This window comes from Lytechinus pictus, chromosome 3 (assembly GCF_037042905.1).
Source record: "Lytechinus pictus isolate F3 Inbred chromosome 3, Lp3.0, whole genome shotgun sequence".
NCBI classification, from domain to species: Eukaryota; Metazoa; Echinodermata; class Echinoidea; order Temnopleuroida; family Toxopneustidae; genus Lytechinus; species Lytechinus pictus.
The window spans coordinates 14,644,588-14,669,152 of NC_087247.1; the positions used below are offsets into that span (position 1 = coordinate 14,644,588).

Sequence of the window (24,565 nt, forward strand, 5' to 3'; positions counted from 1 at the left end):
GCTCAAAAATTGTGAATTTTCAAATAATTAGGCAATAATGCAAGAGGGGTGGGGTGATTTGACAGCCGCCAAGATAGGTAAGCTTCAATGTGCCAGCACTTCTTTGTAGAGCAAAGCATATTCTTTCCTCCTTAATTGGTTTCAAGGCAGTAAAAGTGGCAGAACTTTATATCAGAGATGTCTTTTTACCTCAATGGGGGCTCAAAAAAGGTGAATTTCCAATAAATAGGTAATAACGCAAAGGGGTGAGGGGGTGATTTCGACAGCCCCCAGAAGGGGGTAGGCTTTTATTTGCCAGCACAAAATTATGTAGCTGATAGAGCAAAGCCTATTCTTTCCTCTCTAAGTGGTTTCAAGGCAATACAAGTGGCAGAACTATATATCAGAGACGCCTTTTTGCTTCAATGGGGGCTCCAAAATGGTGACTTTTCAACAAATAGCCAAAAACCAAAAATTAGTGGGGTAACTTCTACAGCCGCTTGAAGGAGATACGCTTTGATTTGCCAACACTTCTTTATATGTAGCTTATAGAGCAAAGCCTACTCTTTCCTCTCCAAGTCATTGCTAGAAAAGAAATTTGCTGTACTATGTAGTAGAAACGCCCTTTGCCTCAATGGGTGATGCAAATTGTGACTGTCCAATAGTCAATTACCGAAAATTGGTGGGGTAAATTCTACAGCCCCCTGAACATTCTGAAGGGGATAGGCTTTGATTTGCCAACACTTCTTGATATGTAGCTGATAGAGCAAAGCCTAATCTTTCCTCTCCAATTCATTGCAAGAAAATAAAATTGGCTGTACTATATAGTAGGAACGCGCTTTTGCCTGAATGGGTGATCCAAAATGGAGAAATATCCAATAAATCGGCAATATACATCATATAGAGGGGGGGGGGGTGACTTAGACAGCCCATGAGAGGGCTAGGGTTCAATGTGCCAGTGCTTATTTATATGTAGCTGGTAGAACAAACTCTACTCTTTCCTCTCTAAGTGGTTTCAAATCAATAAAATGGGGTGTACAACAAAGCACAAACGATTTTTGGCCTCAATGTTGGGTCCAAAATTGTGAATTTTCAAATAAATTGGCAATATTAAGCAAACCACCCCCCCCCCCCCGAGAGTGGTAGGCTTCGATGTGCCACTTTGTATGTAGCTGGTAGAACAAAGCCTATATACTCTTTCCTCTCCAAGTGGTTTCAAAGCAATCAAAGTGACTGTACTGTATAGCAGAAATGCCTGTTTTTGCTTCAATGGGTGCTCCAAAAAACAGAGATTTTTCCAACAAATAGGCAATATACAACAACATGATATAGCCAAGGGCAAGGGGGGGGGGGTGACTTCGACACCCCCACCCCATGAGAGGGTCAGGCCTTGATGTGCCAACATTTTGTTTTATGTAGCTGATAGAGAAAAGCCTACTCTTAACTCTCCAAGTGGTTAAATAGCGGAGATAATTGCATTTAAATTTTATTAAACTATACATTATACATATTATACATGTACAGTACATGTTATACGTATTAGTCTATGGAAATGCATACAAAAAGCGACATTTCTGAAATTGAAGTATTCAAGTTTGATACCTTATAAATTTGCTAAGAAGAATGATACAGAGTTGGAATTTCATCCACATGATAATAGTATATCAATAAAGTTTTCTGAAACATTTCAAGGTAATTCATTAATTTTTCTCAGAATTATGTAAAATCATGTATTTGCAAAATTTTCAATTTTTGGGAAAAAATGACAAAAAATGCAGTTTTCTACTTAAAATCTCAGCCAAATGACCTGCTTATCCCCTATAAATAGTACCAAATTGTAGAAAATTTATTTGTCTTTCATATGACACTAATTTTGTGGCAATGGAATATTTATGTCAAAATCTATGTACGAAAATTCAAATGTTCTGAAAATTTGGCGGCCATTTTGAAAAAAGCGCCCTCACGGGTTAATTTTCAGGATACAGCCTGGTTACCTCATATATTCATATTCAGCGTAAAAAACTGGTCTAGAAGCACTATATGAAAATTTCTCCTTTTTCTTGTGGCACCTTGCTCAATTATAACCCGGACTTATCTGGGTAAGAGTAAAATTATGACCAGGGGCAAGGACAACTTTCTCATAGGTCATGTACATCACTGTGACATTACAAATGCTGCCAATTTGAAGTCTCCATTTGTATAGTGATTACAAATGTTCACCACTTTTAAAACTTCATAACTCTCTATTGTTTGTCCGATATTGTTCAAACTTTCACCTATCAACTTGTCTGATTTGGGTTTTTTCCTCAAAAAACAAAACAAAGTACAAAATAATGAAAATAGATTAGAATGTTGGAAATCACTAAACACAACTACTAAGAACTGCAAATGCAAATTTCTAGCATCTTCAAATATTTTTATTGAAAAAAAAAACTAAATTTGTTCTGTGTTCAACAAAATTTCATTGTATGTTACAGAATAGAGATTTCATTTTTGCTAGTCAAGCATGCATATTCCTGTTGTTTAAACCGAGTACAGATACATATCAGTTGCAATTGCACATCATAAAGTATTACAAACAAATTGAGGTGTACATCATCAATATATATGGTGGCAAGCCAATTCATTTGGCAATGCAAAGTTTCAAGCAATTACCTTGATCATAGTTTTTCCTGTGATTCCCTTGCTTCTTATCATATGACTATATTCTTGCAGTTAACTTTGGTTTCAGGGCATTTGGTGAATTCTGATGGGATGTAAAAATTTTGGGTATTTCCTGTTAAAAAGGAAATTTAACAGTTCACTGACTGGTAAATAATAACAAACAAAAATTATCTGCAAATATTAAATCACTAGACCCGTGCAAATCTCAAATTGGCAAAATGATCAGAGGGTGGCGAACTTCAACAAACTGAAGATTTTAAAGGTCAAGGCCACCCCTACAAAAAGTTGATTTGAATGAAAATAGAAAAATCCGACAAGCACAACACTGAAGATTTCATCAAAATCGGATGTGAAATAAGAAAGTTGACATTTTAAAGTTTCACTTAATTTCACAAAACAGTTATATGCACATCCTGGTTGGTATGCAAATGAGGAGACTGATGACATCATCCACTCACTATTTCTTTTGCATTTTATTATATGAAAAAAGAAATATTCTAATTTTCTCCTCATTGTCAAGTGAAACGACGATTAATTCCTCCCTGAACATGTGGAATTAATATTGTTTTAATGCTATATGGTTCAGTCAAGTTGGTCCTTATTTTCAAATCTGTAAAAAAAATGAAATATCATATTGTTAAAAAAAGAAGAAATATTGAGTGAGGGACATCATCGACTATTTCATTTGCAGGTCTCTGAGTTGTGCATATAACTGTTTAATGAAAAACAAGCGAAACTTTAAAATGTCAAAACTTTTTTTTACATCCAATTTTGATGAAATTTCTAGCATTATGATGGTTAAATTTTTCTCTATTTATTCAAATCAACATTTTTCTGGGGTGGACTTGACCTTTAAGTTAGTGTTTAAAGCTATATTGATTTCAGATTTCAAAATTCATTAACTTATGTCTAGTACAATATAACCCAATCTTTAGCAACTTTTTTTTTTCTGATTTAAAGAGAAATTCCAGTAGTTGCAGGAAACACTGATTTCATGAGAAAGTCTGTAAAACCAGGCTTAATTGTCAGTATATCAACGAGGATCTAGATCTGGTACAGTTACATAAACTGAACTTTGTGAAATCTTGAAATCTACGCTGAAAAATGTTCAGACTGAACTTCCCCAACACAGATAAGCGCACGTGGGACTGTGTATAATTATTGCTTTGAGCGTCGGGCCCCGACGCTCTACCCGAATCCTGTGCTTATTTGCTGATTTCTCAGCAATTACACAATTTCTTCCAGAATCCTTTGGCACATGCGTTTTATTTATGCAAACAGACACTTTGGTGGTCATTTCATTGGATTCTGTACGAACTCATTTTCGTATCGTTACCAAAACTAGCATTTACCTTTAACTGTTTTCTTTGAGGGTAATAATGTATAAAACGTTTGAAATCAGTAAATATTACACCAATAAATATGCAATCTTGAAAACAAGATAGAGAAAGAAATAAAAAAAACAGGATTCAGAATATTGTTTTATACACAACAATCATCAACAAAAAGTAAGATGAAAGAAGGTGAAAATTTTCCTTTCTCCTGAATATGCATTTTCTAACATAAATTTAATATTTTCCATTGAGATGAAACATGTAATTCTTAGAACATTCTAAATCATTTATTGTAATGCTTTTCACATGACATCATTGAACTGGAATGTGCTAATATCTGTGTAAAAAACAACATAATATGCAACATACATATACTCTTAAATCTAATGATTTTGTTTCATTGAATTACAATCCCTCAAGATCAATGTCACTTTGAACTAAAAATGTTTCATAAAGAGTCAATACTAAATAAGATAAATACAAAAATTAGTCCCCTGCACAGTATAATTTGATTATTTCAGTTTTTTTTTAATTCTGTACAGGTACAGTAAATAAATAGTAATTTAAACAATGATGAAAATAATGAAAATAGGTGAAAATATATTGCATAGCCTGAATAAAATGTCATCCCTAGGGCAAATAACTTCAAAGAAATACTTTGCTGTAAACTTGTATCAATAATGTGCACAAAAAGAAATTTAAGACAGAGTCATGTATTTTCTATTGCAATGCTGTTTTCCAGCAGCATTTATCTTTTTTTTCTGCCCCCCCCCCCTAAGTAGGTTCTTCACTGCACAGTTTTTGCTCATAATTTTCCATCAAATAAAGTAAATTTTCAATACAATAAAATGTAAGGCTGGCATAAAAAAAACAATAACAACACCTGGACAATGTTTTCTTCAACATTAAATCAAGTGACCTTACATTTTTAACACTAGAGTACACAACAAACATACTAAAAAATAAATAGAATCTCTGTGATTTTAGAAGATATTTACATCACATTTTCTCTTATCCAACATAAAATATAGTACATCATCGATCTTCAACATTTATCATTATTTTCTTATCCTCGAGGGCCCAAACACTTAAAGAGTTCTTCCAGATTTTCCCATTAGATGGGCAGATAGCTTGAGTATCATACATGTAAATAAACATTAAAAAATACATCTTTTTTCTGTGGTGATAATTTCCCATTCAGCATCATATTTTACATATGAAAATAAATTAAATATAATAAATTATGTAATTTGTTGCAACATATTTCATGGGGTAAAATGCAACATCTAAGGTTCATTACAGTGCTGACAAGATATGAAAGTTAGCATGAGCATTGAAATATTAACAGACCACATTTTAAAATGTTCCAACCTCAACCAAAAATATATTATTTGGAACAAAACTAGGCTCGCACTGAAGAATATTCACTGAAAAATCAGTGATGTAAGACTTCACATTGCTAATTCGCTATACAACAGCTTTGCACAATAATTGGATGGAAAATTCCTTTGACTTAATTAATTACTTTTTAACTGAATTAATTGATTTTTCTGAACAAAATAAATGTTAATCTAAGGTCGTTTATTCTTTAATTCATTTACCATTTCCCAGTCTCTGTCAGAAGTAGAATTTAATATTTAGTAAATGTCAGAGCATAAAGCAGTTTTTTAATCAAGTAAAATATCAAAGTTAAATAAAGGAATTAAAATGCAAAGTAGAAATATATCAGCAGTTTGCATAGGACAATAAAAAGAAGAACAGTGCATTTATTTCCTTGAAAGGTTTTGAAATAAACTTTTGAATGGCTTATTCCTTATCACCATATGCTAGAAAGTAATACAACTGTTATTTTCAGCAAAATATTGAAGTTTACAATATTCCTATCAAAACAACTGGCTGTGAAAAGACAGTACAAAAGTTTTCTATATCTAATTGCTTTCAAAGTTTGGGTAGAAACTTATATGTAAAGAGAGATTCATATTTTGATATCAATAAATTAATAGCTCAATTTTCTTCAAAAGCATAAATGTAGTACCTTTTCAAACAGAGCTCTTCATATAATAAGACATTTCTTGAAATGCACATACTTCTTCAAATAATACATAACTAGAAAGGAAACCATGAACGCCTAACAAAGAAAAGGGCATTTATGGATCATCCAAAATATTGCATTATAAGTGCCCATCTGTTTGTATAAAGGCTCATCCGTCTATTAAGGCTGCATTAGTAGTTTTCCTTGAATATGGTTGCTTATAAAAAAAAATCTCAAAATGAAAACCTGTAGAACAAGAAAACCTGTCATCCAAAACTATTATTCTTATCTCCTTGAATGATTAAAAATACATGGTGTTTACTAACCTGAATTGTGGGAAAGATAGAAATATAAAGTATAGTTATATATGTGACTTTACCTTTCATTTTTTAAAGCTATGCTCCGTTTTCTTTTATAATCTATGATTTTAATTTCTTTATATATTTATATTCCTAATTTTGATTCTTATATACGTATATAATTATATATATAAACACTATCCAAGAGAGACAAGAAAAGCGGTCTTCATGAGCAGGTTCTCTCACTTTAGGGCATTATATTTAAGGGAACCAAATCTGTGGTCCTTACAGACAGGTGCTCCTTCTTAACAGATTGTTACCAAAACTCCATCTTCCTCTTCCTCCAATCAGATGACAGAAAATTATAGAAAAATACAAACAATATCTTTATTACCTTATAAGGTAAATTAAAAATAAGGAATAAATAATAAATTGATGGATTGGACATCTGGCATAGCTGATATTGATGAAGTTTGGGTGGTCAGTATGATGATGGTTAATATCTCTTTGACCGTTTCCATGGAGACTTCACGTCAAATCCTGCATAGAAGAGACCAACATACAGATGGAAAACATGAACAAATAAATTCATGAAACATCTCCATTAATTTGATGCTATATCCTATACTACAATAGGAGTCCCAATGAGTGTTTTTCACTGTGGCTTTCTGACATTACACATTGTTTTGTCTATAGTGGAATGAAATGACGCTGAGTATAAAGAAAGAAATGTACATTGTGGGAGAGCCAAAAGAAGACAAATATTATTCATAAAAATCAGGCACCAAACATAAAATGGACAGTTAATAGGAATCAAAATAGACATTTCTTAACAATACGTATAAAGTATATACATGTGCATTCTTTTGTCTATACTGAAACTTCAATTTCAATCGATGTATTTATTTCCAAATTCATTAAAAAGCGCAAAATGAGAGCAAAATTACATCTAGACGAAGCAAACAGAGATAACCAAATAAATGGTAATAGTAAAGATATGATACTAAGCAAGGTTCCAGATAAAAAATGTGGCGCTGACTTCAGTAACAGGCAGTTAATTTGAAACCAATCCAATGATCAGTCACTCAGAAATGTTCAAAATGACCAGTTATCGCAACAATTATTTTGAAACTGACAAAAGGAAGCAACTATTGATTTTTGTTATCATTTTTTTTCTCTTGATCTGAGATATTTACTGTATCCTCTATATGATGCTAAAGGAATTGGAGTCACATAGACACCCCCCCCCATTTCTGAAATATATAGAAATGTCAAAATCAAGTTTCATTTCTCCTCAATTACTATGTAATCCCTTCAAGAGTTGCTTCCTTCTGTCAGTGGTTGGCAGAGTTGCTGTAAAGCTAATATATTTCAGCATCAATTTTTTGGGTGTTTTTTTCCAATAGAGGGTTCCTTCAAGCAGCCATGTTGCTTTGAATCAATATAGAAAAGTTAAGCAAGCATAATGCTGAAAATTTCCTCAAAATCAGATGTAGAATAAGAAAATAATGACATTTTAAAGTGTCACTTATTTTTCACAAAACAGTTATAAGCACAACTCAGTGGCTTGCAAATGAGAAAGTCGATGATGTCCCTCACTATTTCTTTATTATTTATTGTTCGAATTATACAATATTTCAAATTTTTACGGATTCGACAATAAGGACCAACTTGACTGAACCATAAAATGTTAAAACAATGGAAATTGCATGTGTTTAGGGAGGAATAAATCTTTGTTTCACAGGACATTAAGGAGAAAATAAGAATATTTCATATAATGAAGTACATAATACTGAGTGAGTGACGTCATCAGACCCCTCATATATACATACAGACCAGGATATGCAATAACTGCTTTATGAAAATAAGCAAATTCTAAAATGTCATAACTTCCTGATTTTACATCCGATTTTGCTGAAATTTTCAGTTTTATGCTTACTGGATTTCTCTATTTTTATCCAAATAAACTTGTTGTTTGGGTGGACTTGTCCTTTAAAAGGAATATATGAACAATCATCAAATCACACACACATATATAAGTGAAATCGAAAACCAGCTAGATGATTTTTCTCAAATGAACTGTTACCGCCCATGTGCACAATGCATTGTGAACTTGTCTATTGCACATTCAATAATGAAATGAGATTAACATACCTGGATAGCGATAGAGGGATGAAGAGTTTCTTGAATGTTAACACCAAACATCTCTTTCCAAGGTTGCTTGATGGCTGTTATAAGTTGATCCAGCGATGCATCTGATGATGTACTGATGTTCCACTGAGATTCCTCACCAGTGTCCTATACCATACAAAATAATATTAATAATACTAGTAATAAATAAATGATAAATCCATAATTTATTGTTCGAAAATAGACATGAAATGAAATACTCCGAAAATTTGCTCTGCCCAATTGATCGTGGGCCCGGCAGCCGCTGTGCAGCACCAGATCGACGAGGCTCTATCCCTTTAATCGTTGAACGCCAAACAGGGTAGCAGCAACTCCCATCTTTTAACGTCTTTTGGTCTGACGCGGCCGGGGTTAATAGTAATAATGATGATGATAATGAAGATGATGATGACGATAATAGTAATAATAATGATGTTAATAATGAAGATGATGATGTTGATGATGATGATGATAATAATGATGATAATAATGAAGATGATGATAATAATAATAATAATCATGATAATAATAATGATAATAAATAATAATGGTAATAATGATGATAATTATAATAAAAATAAGTATAATAATGATGATAATAATAATAAATAATAATTGTAATAATAATGATGATAATGATAATAAAAATAAGTATAATAATAATGATAATAATAATAGTAATAACAATAATAACAATAATAATAATAACAATATACAGTATTTATGAGGCACCGATATCTAGCTGCCTATTCAATGGTGCACTATATAGGTATGTTCCTCTCAAAAACATTTTGATTTCTTTAGGCAAATCAAATTACTGGCCAATTTATTTTCAGTATTAGCAATATTTATCTCAAAAAGGCATATTTTAAGACCAGCTATTAATAACACAGTCAATGAGGGACTGTTTAGTTTTGGCCAGTTTTCTTCCCCCTTTAAAAGCTGCCTCAACTACGAGGCAAAATAAGCATATTGTTACTGGGGTATTAAAACCTCATTAACCTCTTAATTAAGAAAAAAAAATGAGGACAGCTCAATATTGCTTGACTTTAGACTTACAAAATAAGTAGCAACCTTCTTTTGCCAAGGAAGAGTTCTCTACAAGAATAAGAAGACTCTTTTCAGATAATATGAATTTGCCATCATTGCAATAATTCTAAAATACATTTTTTTTCTGAGCTGCTCTCAAAATTTATTATTTTATCACCCCACTGAAGCTTGGGCAAGTTTACTGTGACATCAAAAAGGAATTTAACATCAACAATGAAAAAAACAATCGAGGGGCAAATCAATTTTATTTTATCACTGAGTGCATGCACGTAGATCATGCATGAGCAAGGTAATTATGTGTCGCAATTTTTTTTTTACTGTCACCGCATCTGATGGAGAACAGGTTCAAATCAAGCCGTATTAGACAATAAAGTTTGAGGGGCTGACTGTTGTGCAAAAACAATATGGCTCCCAAAATAGTATTGTGTCTAATCCAGCTGGATCCGCGCCTGGGAGAAAACTGATCAAATTCATACTGGTTACGACTTCATGGGCTGAACTGATCAGCCAAACACAGATGTTGCATCAAAGCACTTTTTTATTCAAATCACAAGATCAAATGACTAACTTATGACCAATCTTGATTGAATCTTACCTCACTAAAGAATGAAATCGTCACATCAGTTGGAGAGTCACCGTACAACTCCTGATGAAATAAAAATCATACATTCATGTATCATCATCACTTTCAACTTTGTCAAAATTTCACATTCAACAATATTCAGCATGTTCATTCTTTTGTTTTAAAAAAGGAAATTTTGACACGTACATTTCATATGACATGATTGTATATCAAAATGCTGCATTGATTAAAATCCTAAAATTCTTAGCTCATTCCATGCAATGTTTTATATAAAAAAATTAAAAAGTGAAAAATTCATGTAAAATCACACCAAAATTTCATACCATCCACACCGCTTCAGTTTTCGGAACTGAAGCGGCTACCCTGGGTAAATATACCGCTATTATTATTATTATTATAACATTTACAGTATATTCCCCAAAACAGAGAGATGCTTTGAAGGAATTGAGTTACTTTGTGGAAGTTTGCAAAAATTTGAGCTGGAGAAAATTGATTATTTTCCCTCCATATAGAACAGTGTTAATTTAAGCAGCAATTAAGTGACTAATTAGCTATAAAATCTCAGGTGATTCCCATATGACAAAAATGCATTGCAATCACGATTACAGAATTAGTGGATGAAATTTAATGACACCCTTAGGCAACTTGTCCAAAGTCTATGCTGCGTTTTTTTTTCGGTAACAATCCCGCTATAAGGATGAGATGTGTCTCTTCATTACAGCTTTTCTGCACTCCCCATTATTTTGTCTATGGTGACTGAGCTGACTTGTAATGAAAAGCCGCTTGGCGGATTCCTGCATAAAGATGCAGCTCTGACTTTTCACAAGGTGCCTTAAGGAATGAAGATGATAGAATCTCACCAGTCCTGAGATATCACTGATCTTGCGATGACCCTTTGGGACGAACTGATGTTGACCCTTGACACTCTTCTTGTTCTTCCCCAGAGCTAAGGGATAGAAGTGGTTCTCTTCGACCAGGTAGATATCAGTAGCGGTTACTACGATACCTAGTGGCTCTACTCTCATCTCTGTACCTGCAGTCAATTAAATGAAGATTATTGTGTGTTTTCATGGGGAATTGATACGATTGGGATATAGATCACAGAGTAGAATGAGATTGATGACCAATAAACATTATGTCGTGCAACTGGAAATTGCCTGATGGTAAAGTCATCATCTCACTTTCCCTGACCTGATAGCTGTATGATGCTATTAAAGCAGGCTTGGTTGAATAATTACCCACTGGTGACAGGAGTTTGCCATATTACTCAACTGCATATTTGTTTAAAGTTTTCATGATTAAAAATTGACATTACAAGTTTTTGTTAAACTTTAGCCTACTTCTCATCTCTGTCTATTATTTTTCTGACATTCCTACATCTTTGTGTACTATTCTTTTTCTGTATACCCTTTTCCCTATAGGATCTACTGATATCTTGATAGGGTTAAGCAATTTCTTCATTTCACCCCCCCCCCTATTCTATCTTTTCTATTAAAAAGAAAAATCAATACTTTTATGTTGAGAAACATTACCTTGTTTCGTTTCTAGTCTTGTCTTGAGTTGTGACGTGATGAAGACAGTGATCTGAGGGTCTACCTCATAGCTTGTATCCCCTGTAGCCTGGGGGACAAACACCTCATCGGTAAGGTTGAGAAACGTCTGGGCATGCTCCCATACAACACCTTTAAATTTTTTCTTCCATGCACTTGTACTGATTAAATCTGGAGGAGATGAGAAAATATGAAATGAATAGGTCCAGCTAAAAAAATAAACATAAAATTTAGGTCATTTGGACAATCTTACCTTGTTAGTACCAGTCTTTTGTGAAATAACTTTATTTCTACTACAGATTTTGCCTTTGTATGTTGCATGATCTGTGCTGTAATCAGAGCTGCCAACCTGAACAAGTTCATTTCAGTATTATAAAAGCTGAAAATCAGTATTTTGGTGAGAAAATCAGTATTTTCAAAGAAATGCCATAGGAAAACACATAAAATTGAACTTTAGAAATTGGTATTTTGTATGAAACCATCAGTATTCTTCTCATTTTTCAGTACTAAATACGAAAAATAAGTACTACTTGGCAGCTTTGTGTAATGTACTAATAAAAATGACCTTGATTTCTTTTACATACATAAGTCTTGTTTAAAGCTAAAACTGGTCACAAGCATTCTCACTGTAGTATGATCTGTTCTTTGAAGTGTCAATTTTTTTATATAAAAGCCTTGGTAGATTGTAGCTTTCCTACAAACATTACACAGATAGTAAGTCCCCCCTGATATTATTTAGTCAAGAAAATGGGTATGTGTTCTGATAAAAGCCTCATTTAGACATGTGGCTCACATTCTAAAGTCATGTTTAACCTAGGCCAAGGTCTAACTCTGTACTAAAATTATGGCTAGCCAGGGGAGGCATTCATGTATAATGTGGTACAGGGACGTGCTGTTCTGACGACTTCCATTTCCAGTTTCCTACACCCCGTATTTTACATCTTGTAGACAGTTCCTTAGATCCCCATACCAACATTTCATATTATGCTAAGTACCAAAGTGTGCATGATATTCAACATGCGATCTCATTGATAAATACGAAGTAGCACGCATCCTCTGAGCGTGATTCGACCAATGCGGTAATGCATTGTATACCGCACATAGCTCAGGATTAAAGTACGAATTTCAGTGAAACTTCAATCTTTATGACAAATCTCTAGCTCTGTTTTCATGCCTCCTACACAAATAAAAATATGTATCATCACATAATTAATCCATACTCATCAAAACTGCAGCAAACTGTCTAATTCTCTTCTTGTCTCCGATCACAACGGTGTAGAGAATCCCATCGGAGCAGAATTCAAACTGCACACTCTGACTTCCAAGACCGACATGTATTCTAACAAGGTCCTTGATTGGATGCTGCGTTCTCTTAACCAGCCAATCAGATGGGTTCTCACTAAGACAGGAAGGAATTAGAATAATGTCTAAAGTGTAATTACAGGAATTATTTATATCACTTCATTTCAATTTTTTATATACACGTATGCTACAACTGACTTCACTACCGGGCAATTCTGTAAATCTTTTTGTGCGTCCAACCCCTACTTTTTCTCCATTTTTGTTCCAATCATGAACTACTCAAGCCATGATAATCTAAAAGCATTTAACTTTATCACATGAAGCACAAAGCAGTGAGAATTTGATTCAGGAAAATCCTGTATTCAGTGGGCCAGGAACACGTAGAGCTTGGGAAACAATTATTAGACCACCATAATGACAAACCCTCGTTAGGAGACGGCCGTTTCTCTGATCGGAACTGCGGTTATTTATACCCGTTTTTCAAAAAACCTTGTTAGAGGATCCAAGATATTTCATTTCCAAGCACTATCAACCCTGCGTGGCGAGGTAACAAGCTTGCCAGAGGTGATTTAGATTTGCCACACTTCAAAAAGAGAATTGGTGGAGTCAAACATGGGGTTTGGTGTCCTCTAATGGAGATTTTCATCATGACAATGTATGGGAGCTTACTAGGAAAGTCTAATAAAGTCTAATAATAATTTCCCAAAAAAGTTTATTATCAAAAAGCCCTAAAGGAAACAAGCAACGTCGATGCTTGCATTTTTCACTGAGAGCTGTATTTGAACCAAAATTTGAAGAAAAAAAATTCTTGTAAGCTTCCAATTAACTTTAAAAAAAAAGTAGTCATATTTTATTCTATACAGAACTTTGATATTCCTACAATTCGTACATTTACATTGAATTTTTGACAATTTTGACACAAACCCTGTGTTAAATTCCTCACATAAAGTGTCTACGTCAAGTGAATAGAGTTTATTCAAAATTTAAGTGTGAAATTGATGATTCCTAATCAAGATTTTACCTTTCTTCTTTTGTGATCTTCATGAGGTAGATACTATCTGTTGATACAACCACCACACCATCAAAATGTTGCTTCTTGCTCAACTGAAACACAGTGCCCTGACAACAAATCAAAACAAAATTGAAGTAGAGTACTGTTTGCAATAACACAATCATGTAAACATCTTTGAATAATTCATATGACTATTGTCTGTAATAATTGCCTGCTATTTTAGAAGTGTTGTTCATCAAACTGCAAGTGAATACCAACAAAAATGTTTGAAATTAATAATAATAATAATATATGTGATTTGTAATGCGCCAAATCCACTCGGCAGAGTGCCCAAGGCACAGTGAAAGAAAGAAAGAACGAAAGAGAAAAGTACAAATATAATAGTAATAGATTCAGGAACAATTAAGAGTAAGAAGCATTGAATAGACGAGAAAAACAAGGTAATTGATAATACGTGAATGACACCAAAAGAAATCCATCAATGTCACTTTCTATCATGTTTGTCTTTCAGATTTATTCATAATTTGGACATGCCAAATGGGTGAAGGTCAAAACCAAAAGTGGCATCAGCTTTCAGCAGTACTTGCATCCATATACATGTATAGCGTTGCAAATATGATGCGCAAATACGGTTCATGCTACATAACAACACACGTAAGTCTACATGTCACTTTAAATTTTGGATAATGAAGAAGTAATTTAGTGCTAATACAATTAGAACAGGGAATCAGAAAATCGCGTGTTGCCATGGTTATCCATGCTATTTTATTCATGAGTCCACTGTTTGAAAAGTGGACTCATTAATTCAAAACAGTGGAATCATGAATAAATAGCGTGGATAACCACGGCAACAGGTGTCAATTAAGTGCACTGTGACTAAAGCATGCATCAGCATTGGACATTTTTTAATATACGCTGTAAACAAGCGTAATTTATACAGGAAATCTGCATAAATCATGGGTTCAACCGATGGTTTTAAAAACCACCTTTGTGAATTTGGGCCATAAAGTATACCTTTAATAGACAAGTGAATTCTTCCTCATTGCCAAAGACAGACATGGAGAAGAAGAGCTTTAGACGGTGATCTACTCTACAGCAATCCTCCTCAGCCATTGATAACATGGATGTCTCTGCTGAGTTAATAGAATGAGACGGTGAAGACTGGACCGTTCTTTTGATTACAGGTTGGTGGGCACCACCAACATTCCACTGTCCACCTCCATTGACCTCGGATGCACTCTCAGCTCCAGAGTTTGATTTATAGATAACGTCATGCTCATTGGAGCTCAGCAAGCCCCTGTGATCATCAGATGATGAAGTCTGCTGCCGTTGCTGAGCAGGACTTTCACTACTCTCATTGCTCACATTTCCATGGTGATTGTTTTCAAACACAGTATCTGATGTCGCACTGATATTCCCAAGGCTTGAGTTCCTGAGCAACGCGAGCGCGCTGTTACTGCTTTGAGCGTCCGTTTCACTTATCACGGCAATGTCACTCTCATTGCTGTCCAAGCGCCCGACGCTGATGGCATCCACGGAGACGGAGTCCTTGTCTTGATGTTGCCCATCTTGTAGGTGAAAGACATTCCTATATTCCATGTTATGACTGGACGCTGCTGCTTCCGGGTTCTGCAACACCACGATATCATCCTCACTGTATCTATGATCAACCCTGGGGTTGAATACATCATCACTTCCTCCGTTAGTCCTAACCTCGCTCTCATCGGACGCGCCGACGACACCTCCTCCATCGGACTCATCAGCAGGTATGTTAGCACTGCCGTTGAGGAGCTGGGATGGTGATGTCCTTGAGGGGCCAATCTTGGTGGCAGAGTTCTTGAATTGTGAGTCAAAGGGGTTGGTTATGATTTGTTGGACAGGGGTGGTAGGTCCCGAGGCATCCATGCTAGATACACTCCCACCATCAGTGGGACAGAGAGAGTACCTACAAGGGGCAAGCATAAACCAACATAATCAAGCCTAATTCAAGACAATATATAATGTTAGAATTTACTTAGAAAATGTTCCTACATTAGCTTCCAAAGACATTTCCCGAAGGCATGGATTCAGGTAGACTTTACCTTTATAATGCACAACGTAACATTAATGAGTAATAAGGAGTCGAGAATCCCACATAAAAGATAATGGATAGACGAGCTCATGCAATGTCATACATACCAGTAGAAATATTTTTCAAAAAAAAAAAAAAACAGAGAAAATGTTAGTAACAGAAAACACCCATAAATATTTCATTTCTATTTTCTGATACCACTATTTTTTCCATAAATGAATATAAAAAATGTGATAAAAGTTTCAAAGGCAACATAAACACTGTAATATACATTATACAAACAAAATTTAGGAACCTATTTAACCACTCTCAATGAAACTTGAACAGGGAATGCATGCTGGATTGCATTCTAAAGTTCCTGTTTTTCATGCATAGTTTTCTAACTAACAGCATTTAAAACAAGCATTCCATTCTATCCTGTAAACATGCAATATATAGTGTCAATCCATGCTGCTGAGAATAAAACAAGCATGTACTCTTACATGATGTCATGATGAATGTACATTTCATGTTATTAGTACTATCTTACATTCTATACTACTTATGGTGATGCCACTTTGAATTAATGAGAGACCTATAAATGATTGAGCACCTTTTTTTAATACCACCCCTTTATAATTTGTTCTCACAATATACTTCAAGGTCAAAATTCTGATTTTTGTCAACAAATTTGCTACTTTAATTAGAAAACAAGACAAGACAAGATAAGACATGATAAGACAAGACAAGACAAGACAAAACAAGATAAGTTAGGGAAGGAATATAAAGCAAGAGTACCACTGTACCTTTGGGAAGTACTGCTTGGTTGTTCAGTGCTATTTTGTGTCAATTGAACAAAGATAGAGGACAAAAATACTCGGTAAACAAATTCATGGTGATCTGTTAATGTGCGAAACATGCATGTATCAGAAAGAAATGATGCAAGACCAATAGACAAGACCTATTAAAAACAGAAACAGGATAACACATGAAACAAAATACACCTCGGGACTTATCCCAAGAATAACAAGAAAATTTCAGGATACCAACTCAAACAACCAAAACAAACAAATGATGAATAGATAACAAAATAATAGAACAACATATAATATGAGGAAAATATACATAAATGTACAAAATAATTCCGTAGTTGGAATTGGGTTAGTTTTTTATTATTCATGCATATATCATATGAAATAGCAAATATCTTCAATCTGACCATATTTCTAAAATCTTAATGTGATTTTGTTTTAATATAAAAAGATAGAAAAAAGGGGAAAAGGAACTGAAAAAATTGCTTGATACTAAATTTATCATTCAACATATCAGCCTAGATAAACAGAAAAAGTGAAATACAAATACATCAATTTGGGTAAATTTCACTTCGATTAAAGTATCAACATTTAATTTCCTTCTCAATGTTCTGATCAAATCAAAGAACAATTTCTGCCTTAAGGCCAAAGTAACGCTAAAATGAATTATTTAAAGGACAAGTCCATCCCAACAAAAAGTTGATTTGAATAAAAAGAGAAAATTCCAACAAGCATAACACTGAAAAAATCATCAAAATCGGATGTAAAATAAGAAAGTTATGACACTTAAAAGTTTCGCTTAATTTCACAAAAACAGTTATATGCACATCCTGGCTGGTATGCAAATGAGGACACTATGACGTCATCCACTCACTATTTCTTTTGTATTTTATTATATGAAATATGAAATATTCAAATTTTCTCCTCATTGTCAAGTGATACAATGATTAATTCCTCCCTGAACATGTGGAATTAGCATTGTTTAATACTATATGGTTCAGTCAGGGTGGTCCTTATTGTCAAATCTATTAAAAAATGAAATATTGTATAATCCAAACAATAAAAAACAAAAGAAATAGTGAGTGATGGACATCATCGATTGAGTAACCTAGTTGTGCATATCACTGTTTTGTGAAAAATAAGCAAAACTTTAAAATGTCATAACTTTCTTATTTTACATCCGATTTTGATGAATTTTCAGCACTATGCTAGTTTGATTTTTCTCTATTTATTCAAGTCAGCATTTTCCTGGGGTGGACTTGACCTTTAAGAAACAAAAAACACAAGACAAAAGCTTGATTGCATCATACTCAGTTACTTTATGAATATCTTGACGGGTGCGTGAATATGGACAAGACTGGACATGCTGGATGAACAGCTGGCTAACATTTAAACCCATTGGCCCGTATTCTGAACTCGGGTTTAAATTAAACCCCGGTTTAAAGTTGTGGTTTAACTATGGAGAGCTAATTGGAGCACAATTCTCTAACAGTACACATACAATTTACTAACGCATATGAGACCCAAATTGTTCATAATTGTCTGGGAATGATAACTAAAGTATTTTTCTTCATTTCGAAAGCAAAAGGAAACAAAATAGTATACATAAGAAATATACAATATAAACATAATTTTTGAATTTTTGGCTTCCCATAATTTTAGCACAGAGTTAGACTGTGGTCTAAGTTAAACCTGACTTCAGAATACGGGCCATCAAGTTATAGAAGCTCAAAACCAATTCAGTTTACCCCTAGCAGTTCATCCAGGCTTGTCTATTGGTTTCACCATATCAAACTGCACATAGAGTACTGAAGCAATAATGGCATATCAAACCTATGTTTTTTTGTGTTTTTTATAAACATTTTTTGTTCAGCATTTTAGATACAGTGTGTCTCAATGGAGCAAGATAAACACCCTTTTGTTGTAATCAATTCAAACCGCCCCCCCCCCTCCCCTGAGATATGGCAACATAAATACCTGCTTTGCGCTATAAGAATCAGCATAATTTTATTTGGTTATAATCATGAAACCTGCCAATTGACATTTCAATAGGGCTTTATTATTAGACGTATATGTACCAATCATTGGGCTACCATAAACCGATTCAAGTCAGATTTTAAGTGTGGAGGTTTTTCACCATCAATACCAAAATATCGTCATTAAAATGTTATAATGCAAACACACCCTAAATGATGACATCTCACTTTTGTACTCTATATATAATATTGATAATATTGACTATAACATGATATGAAAGTTATCTGAAAATATGCAATGTGTAATATGTAAATGTAAATCTGAAAGAATGTAAAAGTGTAGATATATATGCTTCAATAGGGTACAAAGACAAATATATATGTAGGAATAATATCTTGAGATAATGCCTGAAGTGGTAAAAGCACCATATTGAGATTCTATACCAAGGAATCTACTTACCTTTGCCTGAAACCTTTCTTGTTGGTGGTAAGTAGCTCTGTGAGTTTCTCTCTCGTGTAGTTGACTAGCTCTTCCACTGGACTACTTTCAGTTACTTCCATTTTGATGCTTGGATCGGGTAACCTATCAGGGGGGGGGGGGGAGAAAATGTGTATCACCTCTAAGACATTTGCGAGTTGGATGGTTGTGGTGATGATGGCGGTGGTGGTGGTGGTTATGATGATGATGATGAATGTGATTACGATGATGATGATGGCCTCCCATCATTTGTCCATTTGACTCCTAGATGACCTGGTGGTGGAGGTGGTGGTAGTGGTGGTGAAGGTATTGCTAGAGGTGATGGTGGTAGTATTGGTGGTGGTGGTGGTAAGTGGTGGTGGAGGTGGTCGTGGTGGTTGTGGTTATGACAATGATGATGAATGTGATGATTACGATTATCATGATGGCCTCCCATCATTTGACCATTTGACCCCTAGATGACCTTTGAATTCACCATCTTCATCACCACAAATGTGGTATTACTCAATGATCATTTGTACCAAATATGCAGACAAGTGATGCAGAAATAACGAAATGAGAGCAAGTTAAAGAAAAACTAACATTCTTGTAACAGACTAACAGGAAAAGTGATTACTGAGTTTCAGCTAAACTTTGTTTAGGCAAGACGAAAATTCTTTCTGCAACAGATGTGAGTACATACAATAGGAGGGAAATTATTTTCCATATAATTACAGTTTTTTTTTTTACACTTCTTATCAAACATTACAGTTCTTTCTTTTACACTTCTTATCAAACAAAAAACCGCAAAAATCAATCTTTTTAAAAAGCTACCTAAAATCTGAACTTGTCCCACTATGTTGTGATGACAGCGACGAGGTCAATGAGCCGTCTTTGGATGGTGATGGCATCAGATCTCTAATGGCCTGTCCTCTTGGACCATGGGCTGGACTAAGGTTCATCTTGGTCCGGTCTTTCTTTGGTGAGAGCTGGGAAGGGGTGGACGAGGCACTCTTGGTGTAGCTGAGATCAGAGGAGTTGGAGGAGAAAATGTCGACTGACGGGTCTATCAAATTGCTGGGTTTGTTGGAAGGGCTTACCACAATGGTATCTGCTTCTCTGTGTATACATAAAAAATACAAGAACAACATACAGTCAAACCTCGCTATAAAGACATTCAAGGGTATTCATATGATTAGCAGGTGGTCTTAATGGACAGGTTTGTGTGATATATGTGGGAAATTATTCAAAGAAAACATAACTAATGTTTTTTTAGAGACAGGTGGCTGCAGCAGATTGACTGTATATTTAAATATTCTGATGTTCATGAACTGCTTTGTTATATTCATCATGACAGAATATGGGCTAATTTTTGTTTAATTACTTTAAACAGAGAGTAGGAAGATGTACAATAACAATATTAGGTAGATTGGAAAATTTCCAATTACACATATACAACAGAATCTAATTGTAATGAAACAGATCTGGGCTCCGTTGCATAAAAGTTACCATTGTTAGGGACAGTGATTTTCCGCGATCGCGGAAAACGGACGGAATTCACGGAAATTGCCTTTTGAAACGGAAAGTGCCATTTCAAACGGAAAATCACGGAATCACGGAATCACCTCAGAATACACAGAACAGCAACAGTAATTACTCCAAAATCTCAACAAAATACGAATATTAACTGGCCACAAAACCTCACAAAACACGATCTCACTTCACTACAAAGTATGACAATTCACACATCGTGACTGCTCTTGACTCCATCACTCTCGATCGTACCCCGCGGGCCTTGCCCGGCGGCGGGGTCGGCCGTATCGAAAACATTCACATGCAAACAACACGGTCGTGTGTTGCTGCCCTCTACGCTTGAAGATGTAACAGCACGATATATCGGTCTTGAAATCCAAAATGGCGGATAGGCTACAGTCGTTGACTGGTCGAAACGATGTCCAAAAACCCCCAAAATTATCGATAAAATTTAATTTAACGAAAAAATAATGCTAATAATGTGAAAGGTAAGGATGTATTTATGTCAGATATGTTTGTGAAAATATTTTGTGTACCCGCATAGATCCGATTAGAGCGGATTCTACTGCGTTGTTGGTACAGTGGCAGATACAAATTTTGACCAGCGCAGCGCGAGTGATATATTGCTACTGAATGGTAAACGGAATTGCCAATTTTCCGTGTACACAAAGTCTATGGGGAAACGGAATTTCCGTTTTCTGGCATGCTGAAACGGAATTTACGATTTTCTGAAACGGAAAAGGCAATTTTTTGAAACGGAAAATCACTGTCCCTACATTGTGGTAACTATGCTCTTGCTTTTGATTGGCTGTTGATCAGCGTTACCATGGTAGTTACCATTGGATGGCAAAGTAACTTTTATGCAACGGGGCCCTGATTATCTAATATTAATAACAGGGCACCACATGGTTGCTTATTTCTGTTTTGATATAACCTTTTTTGTTTCCATGGTGATGATGCAGCCATAGGCATTGCTGCCATGTCAACCGATGCCACTGACCCTACAGGTGTGTTGACCTCTGACCTTCTAGGGTCATCGACCTCTAGCAGAAGGTTACTACCACAGCTTGGACAGGTCAATACTTCACTGACCGACTCAAAATCTAAAGCAGAGAGCAAGAGAGAGAGATAAGAAACATATTAGATGTACTGAACACTACAGATATTTATGTCAAATAGCAATTGGTCTTGATGCTTGCAAAATGTTAACGATACTAACAAAGTATGGTCAAAAGAAGAAAGATTTAAAAGTAGCCTTATTCAAAAGCCAGCTCTGTGTACATATAGATTGTCATCAATGTATTAAAATATATCTTTCAGGCGTTAAGAGACATTGTCCCGATGTATCAAGTGATTTGGTATATTGTAAGTCCACAATATTACCATCGAATAAAGGGATCCCCCAACAGACAAACTTACAGATATTTCTTTCTTTTGAGACCATGTGACAAGAGAAATCAACCTTCTCTTTGGAACAAACAGAGCCAATGGAAAGTCTGACAGACCCAGTTACATCAAAACCTCGTCAGTCATCAACTCACCACTCCAACCCTCTTCCTCAGGGTCCCGGTTCGAGTTAAATATCAGCCAATCAAATCGAATAATTTATTATTGTAATAAGTTTTATGAAATGGGTCCCAGATGTCCATGACCCAGACTTTTGGGGTTTCTTCTCAACTCTCTTCTTAGCCTTGTTCTCTTTAACTCTCTCTCTCACTCACTTTATCTCTCCCTCACCCTTTATTTCTCATTCTTTCTCTCTCTTACTCTCACTCTCCCCCCTTCATACCTCATCAATCATCTACTCACCACTCCCGCTCTCTTCCTCAGAGGTCCACGTCCCAGACTTCTTCGGCTTCTTCTCAACTTTTTTCTTAGCCTGTTCCTTTGGGAATGTCATCATACACTTCAGACACTGTAAGAAGATCCTGGTCTTACTTGCCTCGTTCTGGACTATGATTGGTTCCAGGACTTTAATCAGGGCCTGATGGAACAAAATACTCAAACTTACCGCTATCCAATTCAATGTAATGATAAGTCTGATGTAAAATATTGATTTTGCTATCATGTAAACATAGGCTTAGACAATTAAACATAGAAATATGCATTATGTTTCACCACATATAATCAAGTGATATTTGAATAATGCAATTTTTTGGAAAAAAATCTGATAAATTCGACTGGTGGGTATGACAAGGTTATACATTCATCATAAATCTAAGCAATACTTTTAAGGTTAGCTGTCTTGCAATGCAAAATACTCTTAAGAAAACCCTACATTAATGAACTGTATCTTGTATAAATTGCTTTTCCAGAATAATGACTTGTTTTATAGGACTTTGGTAAAAGGAACTTAAAACTAAAAAAAAGTTTAACAATTACCTGAAAAATCTACATTATAAGATGACATGTTAGCACATACATTTTGGATTGGGTGATGTGTCTTTATAATCTTTGTCCACTTTTTATGACAAATTACAAAACAAAAGAATAATATGACATACTTCACAGGTGTTCATATCCTCCATGACATAATCTCTCTTACGACGTTCCTTGTTGATATAGTCAAAGGACAGCTTCACTACGGGAAGCTCTACAGGAGCATTGCTGAATTCATCAAGCATTTCTTCTATTGACATCGTCATTCTAAGGAAACAATGATAAGACCAAATAAATAGGGGAAAAAATAATTACCAAAATAATTTCAGACACAAAATGGTGTTAGTCACAGGTCAGGAAAGATTAAAATCATTTTGTTATAGAGAGATGCTGGGCTAACAAATTAAAACGGATATACTAGTGCTCTGACTAAAGCAGCCTATTCAATAAGCATCATTAGTAGGGAGCTTACAACAAATGTTTCAGTCAAAAGGTGCAAAACTTAACTCTGGTAAAAATGACTAGAATAGTTTTCTTTATCATAAAAGTACGAGGAAACAACGTAGTGAACATAAGAAACATACTATGTCAAAAAGAATTTATTTAGCTTCCCATAGGTTAAGCAAAGGGTTAGACCATGGTCTAAGTTAAACTGAACTTTATGGGCCTTTGAATTTTTAGATTTTGCAAGTGATATCAATTTACTACTACACTCAAAATATCCCATTGAAAAGAGACTTGACATTTTGCCCATACCTCAATTTTCTTTATTCAAACATCTCAAATAAAAAAAAAGTTTGAATTGACATTGAGGGCATAGCTCACCCTATTAGACTCTTTGTTTCCAGTCTCTGAACAACCTTGCCGTAAAGGTTTTTCTCTTCAATAAACGCTTCCTTGATGGTGACGAAGAGTTGAACTGGTGGTTCAGATTTGTTCAGTCTGATCAGCAATGGGCCACACAGGTCAATGCCATCTAAACAGAAAGCAGCATTGGTCAAAATTACGGAATAAACAAGGGGGTCACACTTTCCAGAGTCCATAAAATAATAATAAAGATTTCAATGACAATTCTTTTTCTATGATTTATTCATTTTGTTTTGTTTTGGTTCATTTATCAATTGTTAATCATGTATATGATGGGGGAACATCAAGCTATGCACTTTGTTTACAAACGATAAAAATTATGCCAGTTTTAATATTTGAACAAAATATTTTTTACTAATTTATGGTAAATATTCTAAAGATCCTTACCCAAGAAGAAAATATCACAAAACTCACTAATACGAAAATCCCGACGTGTTTTCCAAACACCTCTTGATTTCGCCGCCCGATGTAGAAGAGGTCCTAAAGCTACGCGCTCGAATTGTCAAGAATCAATTAT

At 34.8% G+C, this 24,565-nt stretch overlaps 1 protein-coding gene across 1 annotated transcript in view; it reads right to left on the bottom strand.

Annotated features, from left to right (window-relative positions):
- Nucleotides 1-2,377: 2,377 nt before the first annotated feature.
- The window catches only part of LOC129257769 (serine/threonine-protein kinase 11-interacting protein-like), a 49,580-nt gene continuing 27,392 nt past the window's right edge, over nucleotides 2,378-24,565 (bottom strand). Inside the window, exons 12-27 of the mRNA XM_054896166.2 lie at nucleotides 24,007-24,157; nucleotides 23,307-23,448; nucleotides 22,612-22,786; nucleotides 21,737-21,905; nucleotides 20,104-20,388; nucleotides 19,273-19,395; nucleotides 16,831-16,860; nucleotides 14,989-15,919; nucleotides 13,984-14,081; nucleotides 12,881-13,059; nucleotides 11,643-11,831; nucleotides 10,971-11,143; nucleotides 10,123-10,173; nucleotides 8,463-8,606; nucleotides 3,996-6,848; nucleotides 2,378-3,592 (exon numbers count right to left, since the gene is read on the bottom strand). Coding sequence (XP_054752141.2) covers nucleotides 6,837-6,848; nucleotides 8,463-8,606; nucleotides 10,123-10,173; nucleotides 10,971-11,143; nucleotides 11,643-11,831; nucleotides 12,881-13,059; nucleotides 13,984-14,081; nucleotides 14,989-15,919; nucleotides 16,831-16,860; nucleotides 19,273-19,395; nucleotides 20,104-20,388; nucleotides 21,737-21,905; nucleotides 22,612-22,786; nucleotides 23,307-23,448; nucleotides 24,007-24,157 — 2,852 coding nt within the window. The 3' untranslated portion in view covers nucleotides 2,378-3,592; nucleotides 3,996-6,836. The remainder of the gene's footprint in view (nucleotides 3,593-3,995; nucleotides 6,849-8,462; nucleotides 8,607-10,122; nucleotides 10,174-10,970; nucleotides 11,144-11,642; nucleotides 11,832-12,880; nucleotides 13,060-13,983; nucleotides 14,082-14,988; nucleotides 15,920-16,830; nucleotides 16,861-19,272; nucleotides 19,396-20,103; nucleotides 20,389-21,736; nucleotides 21,906-22,611; nucleotides 22,787-23,306; nucleotides 23,449-24,006; nucleotides 24,158-24,565) is intronic.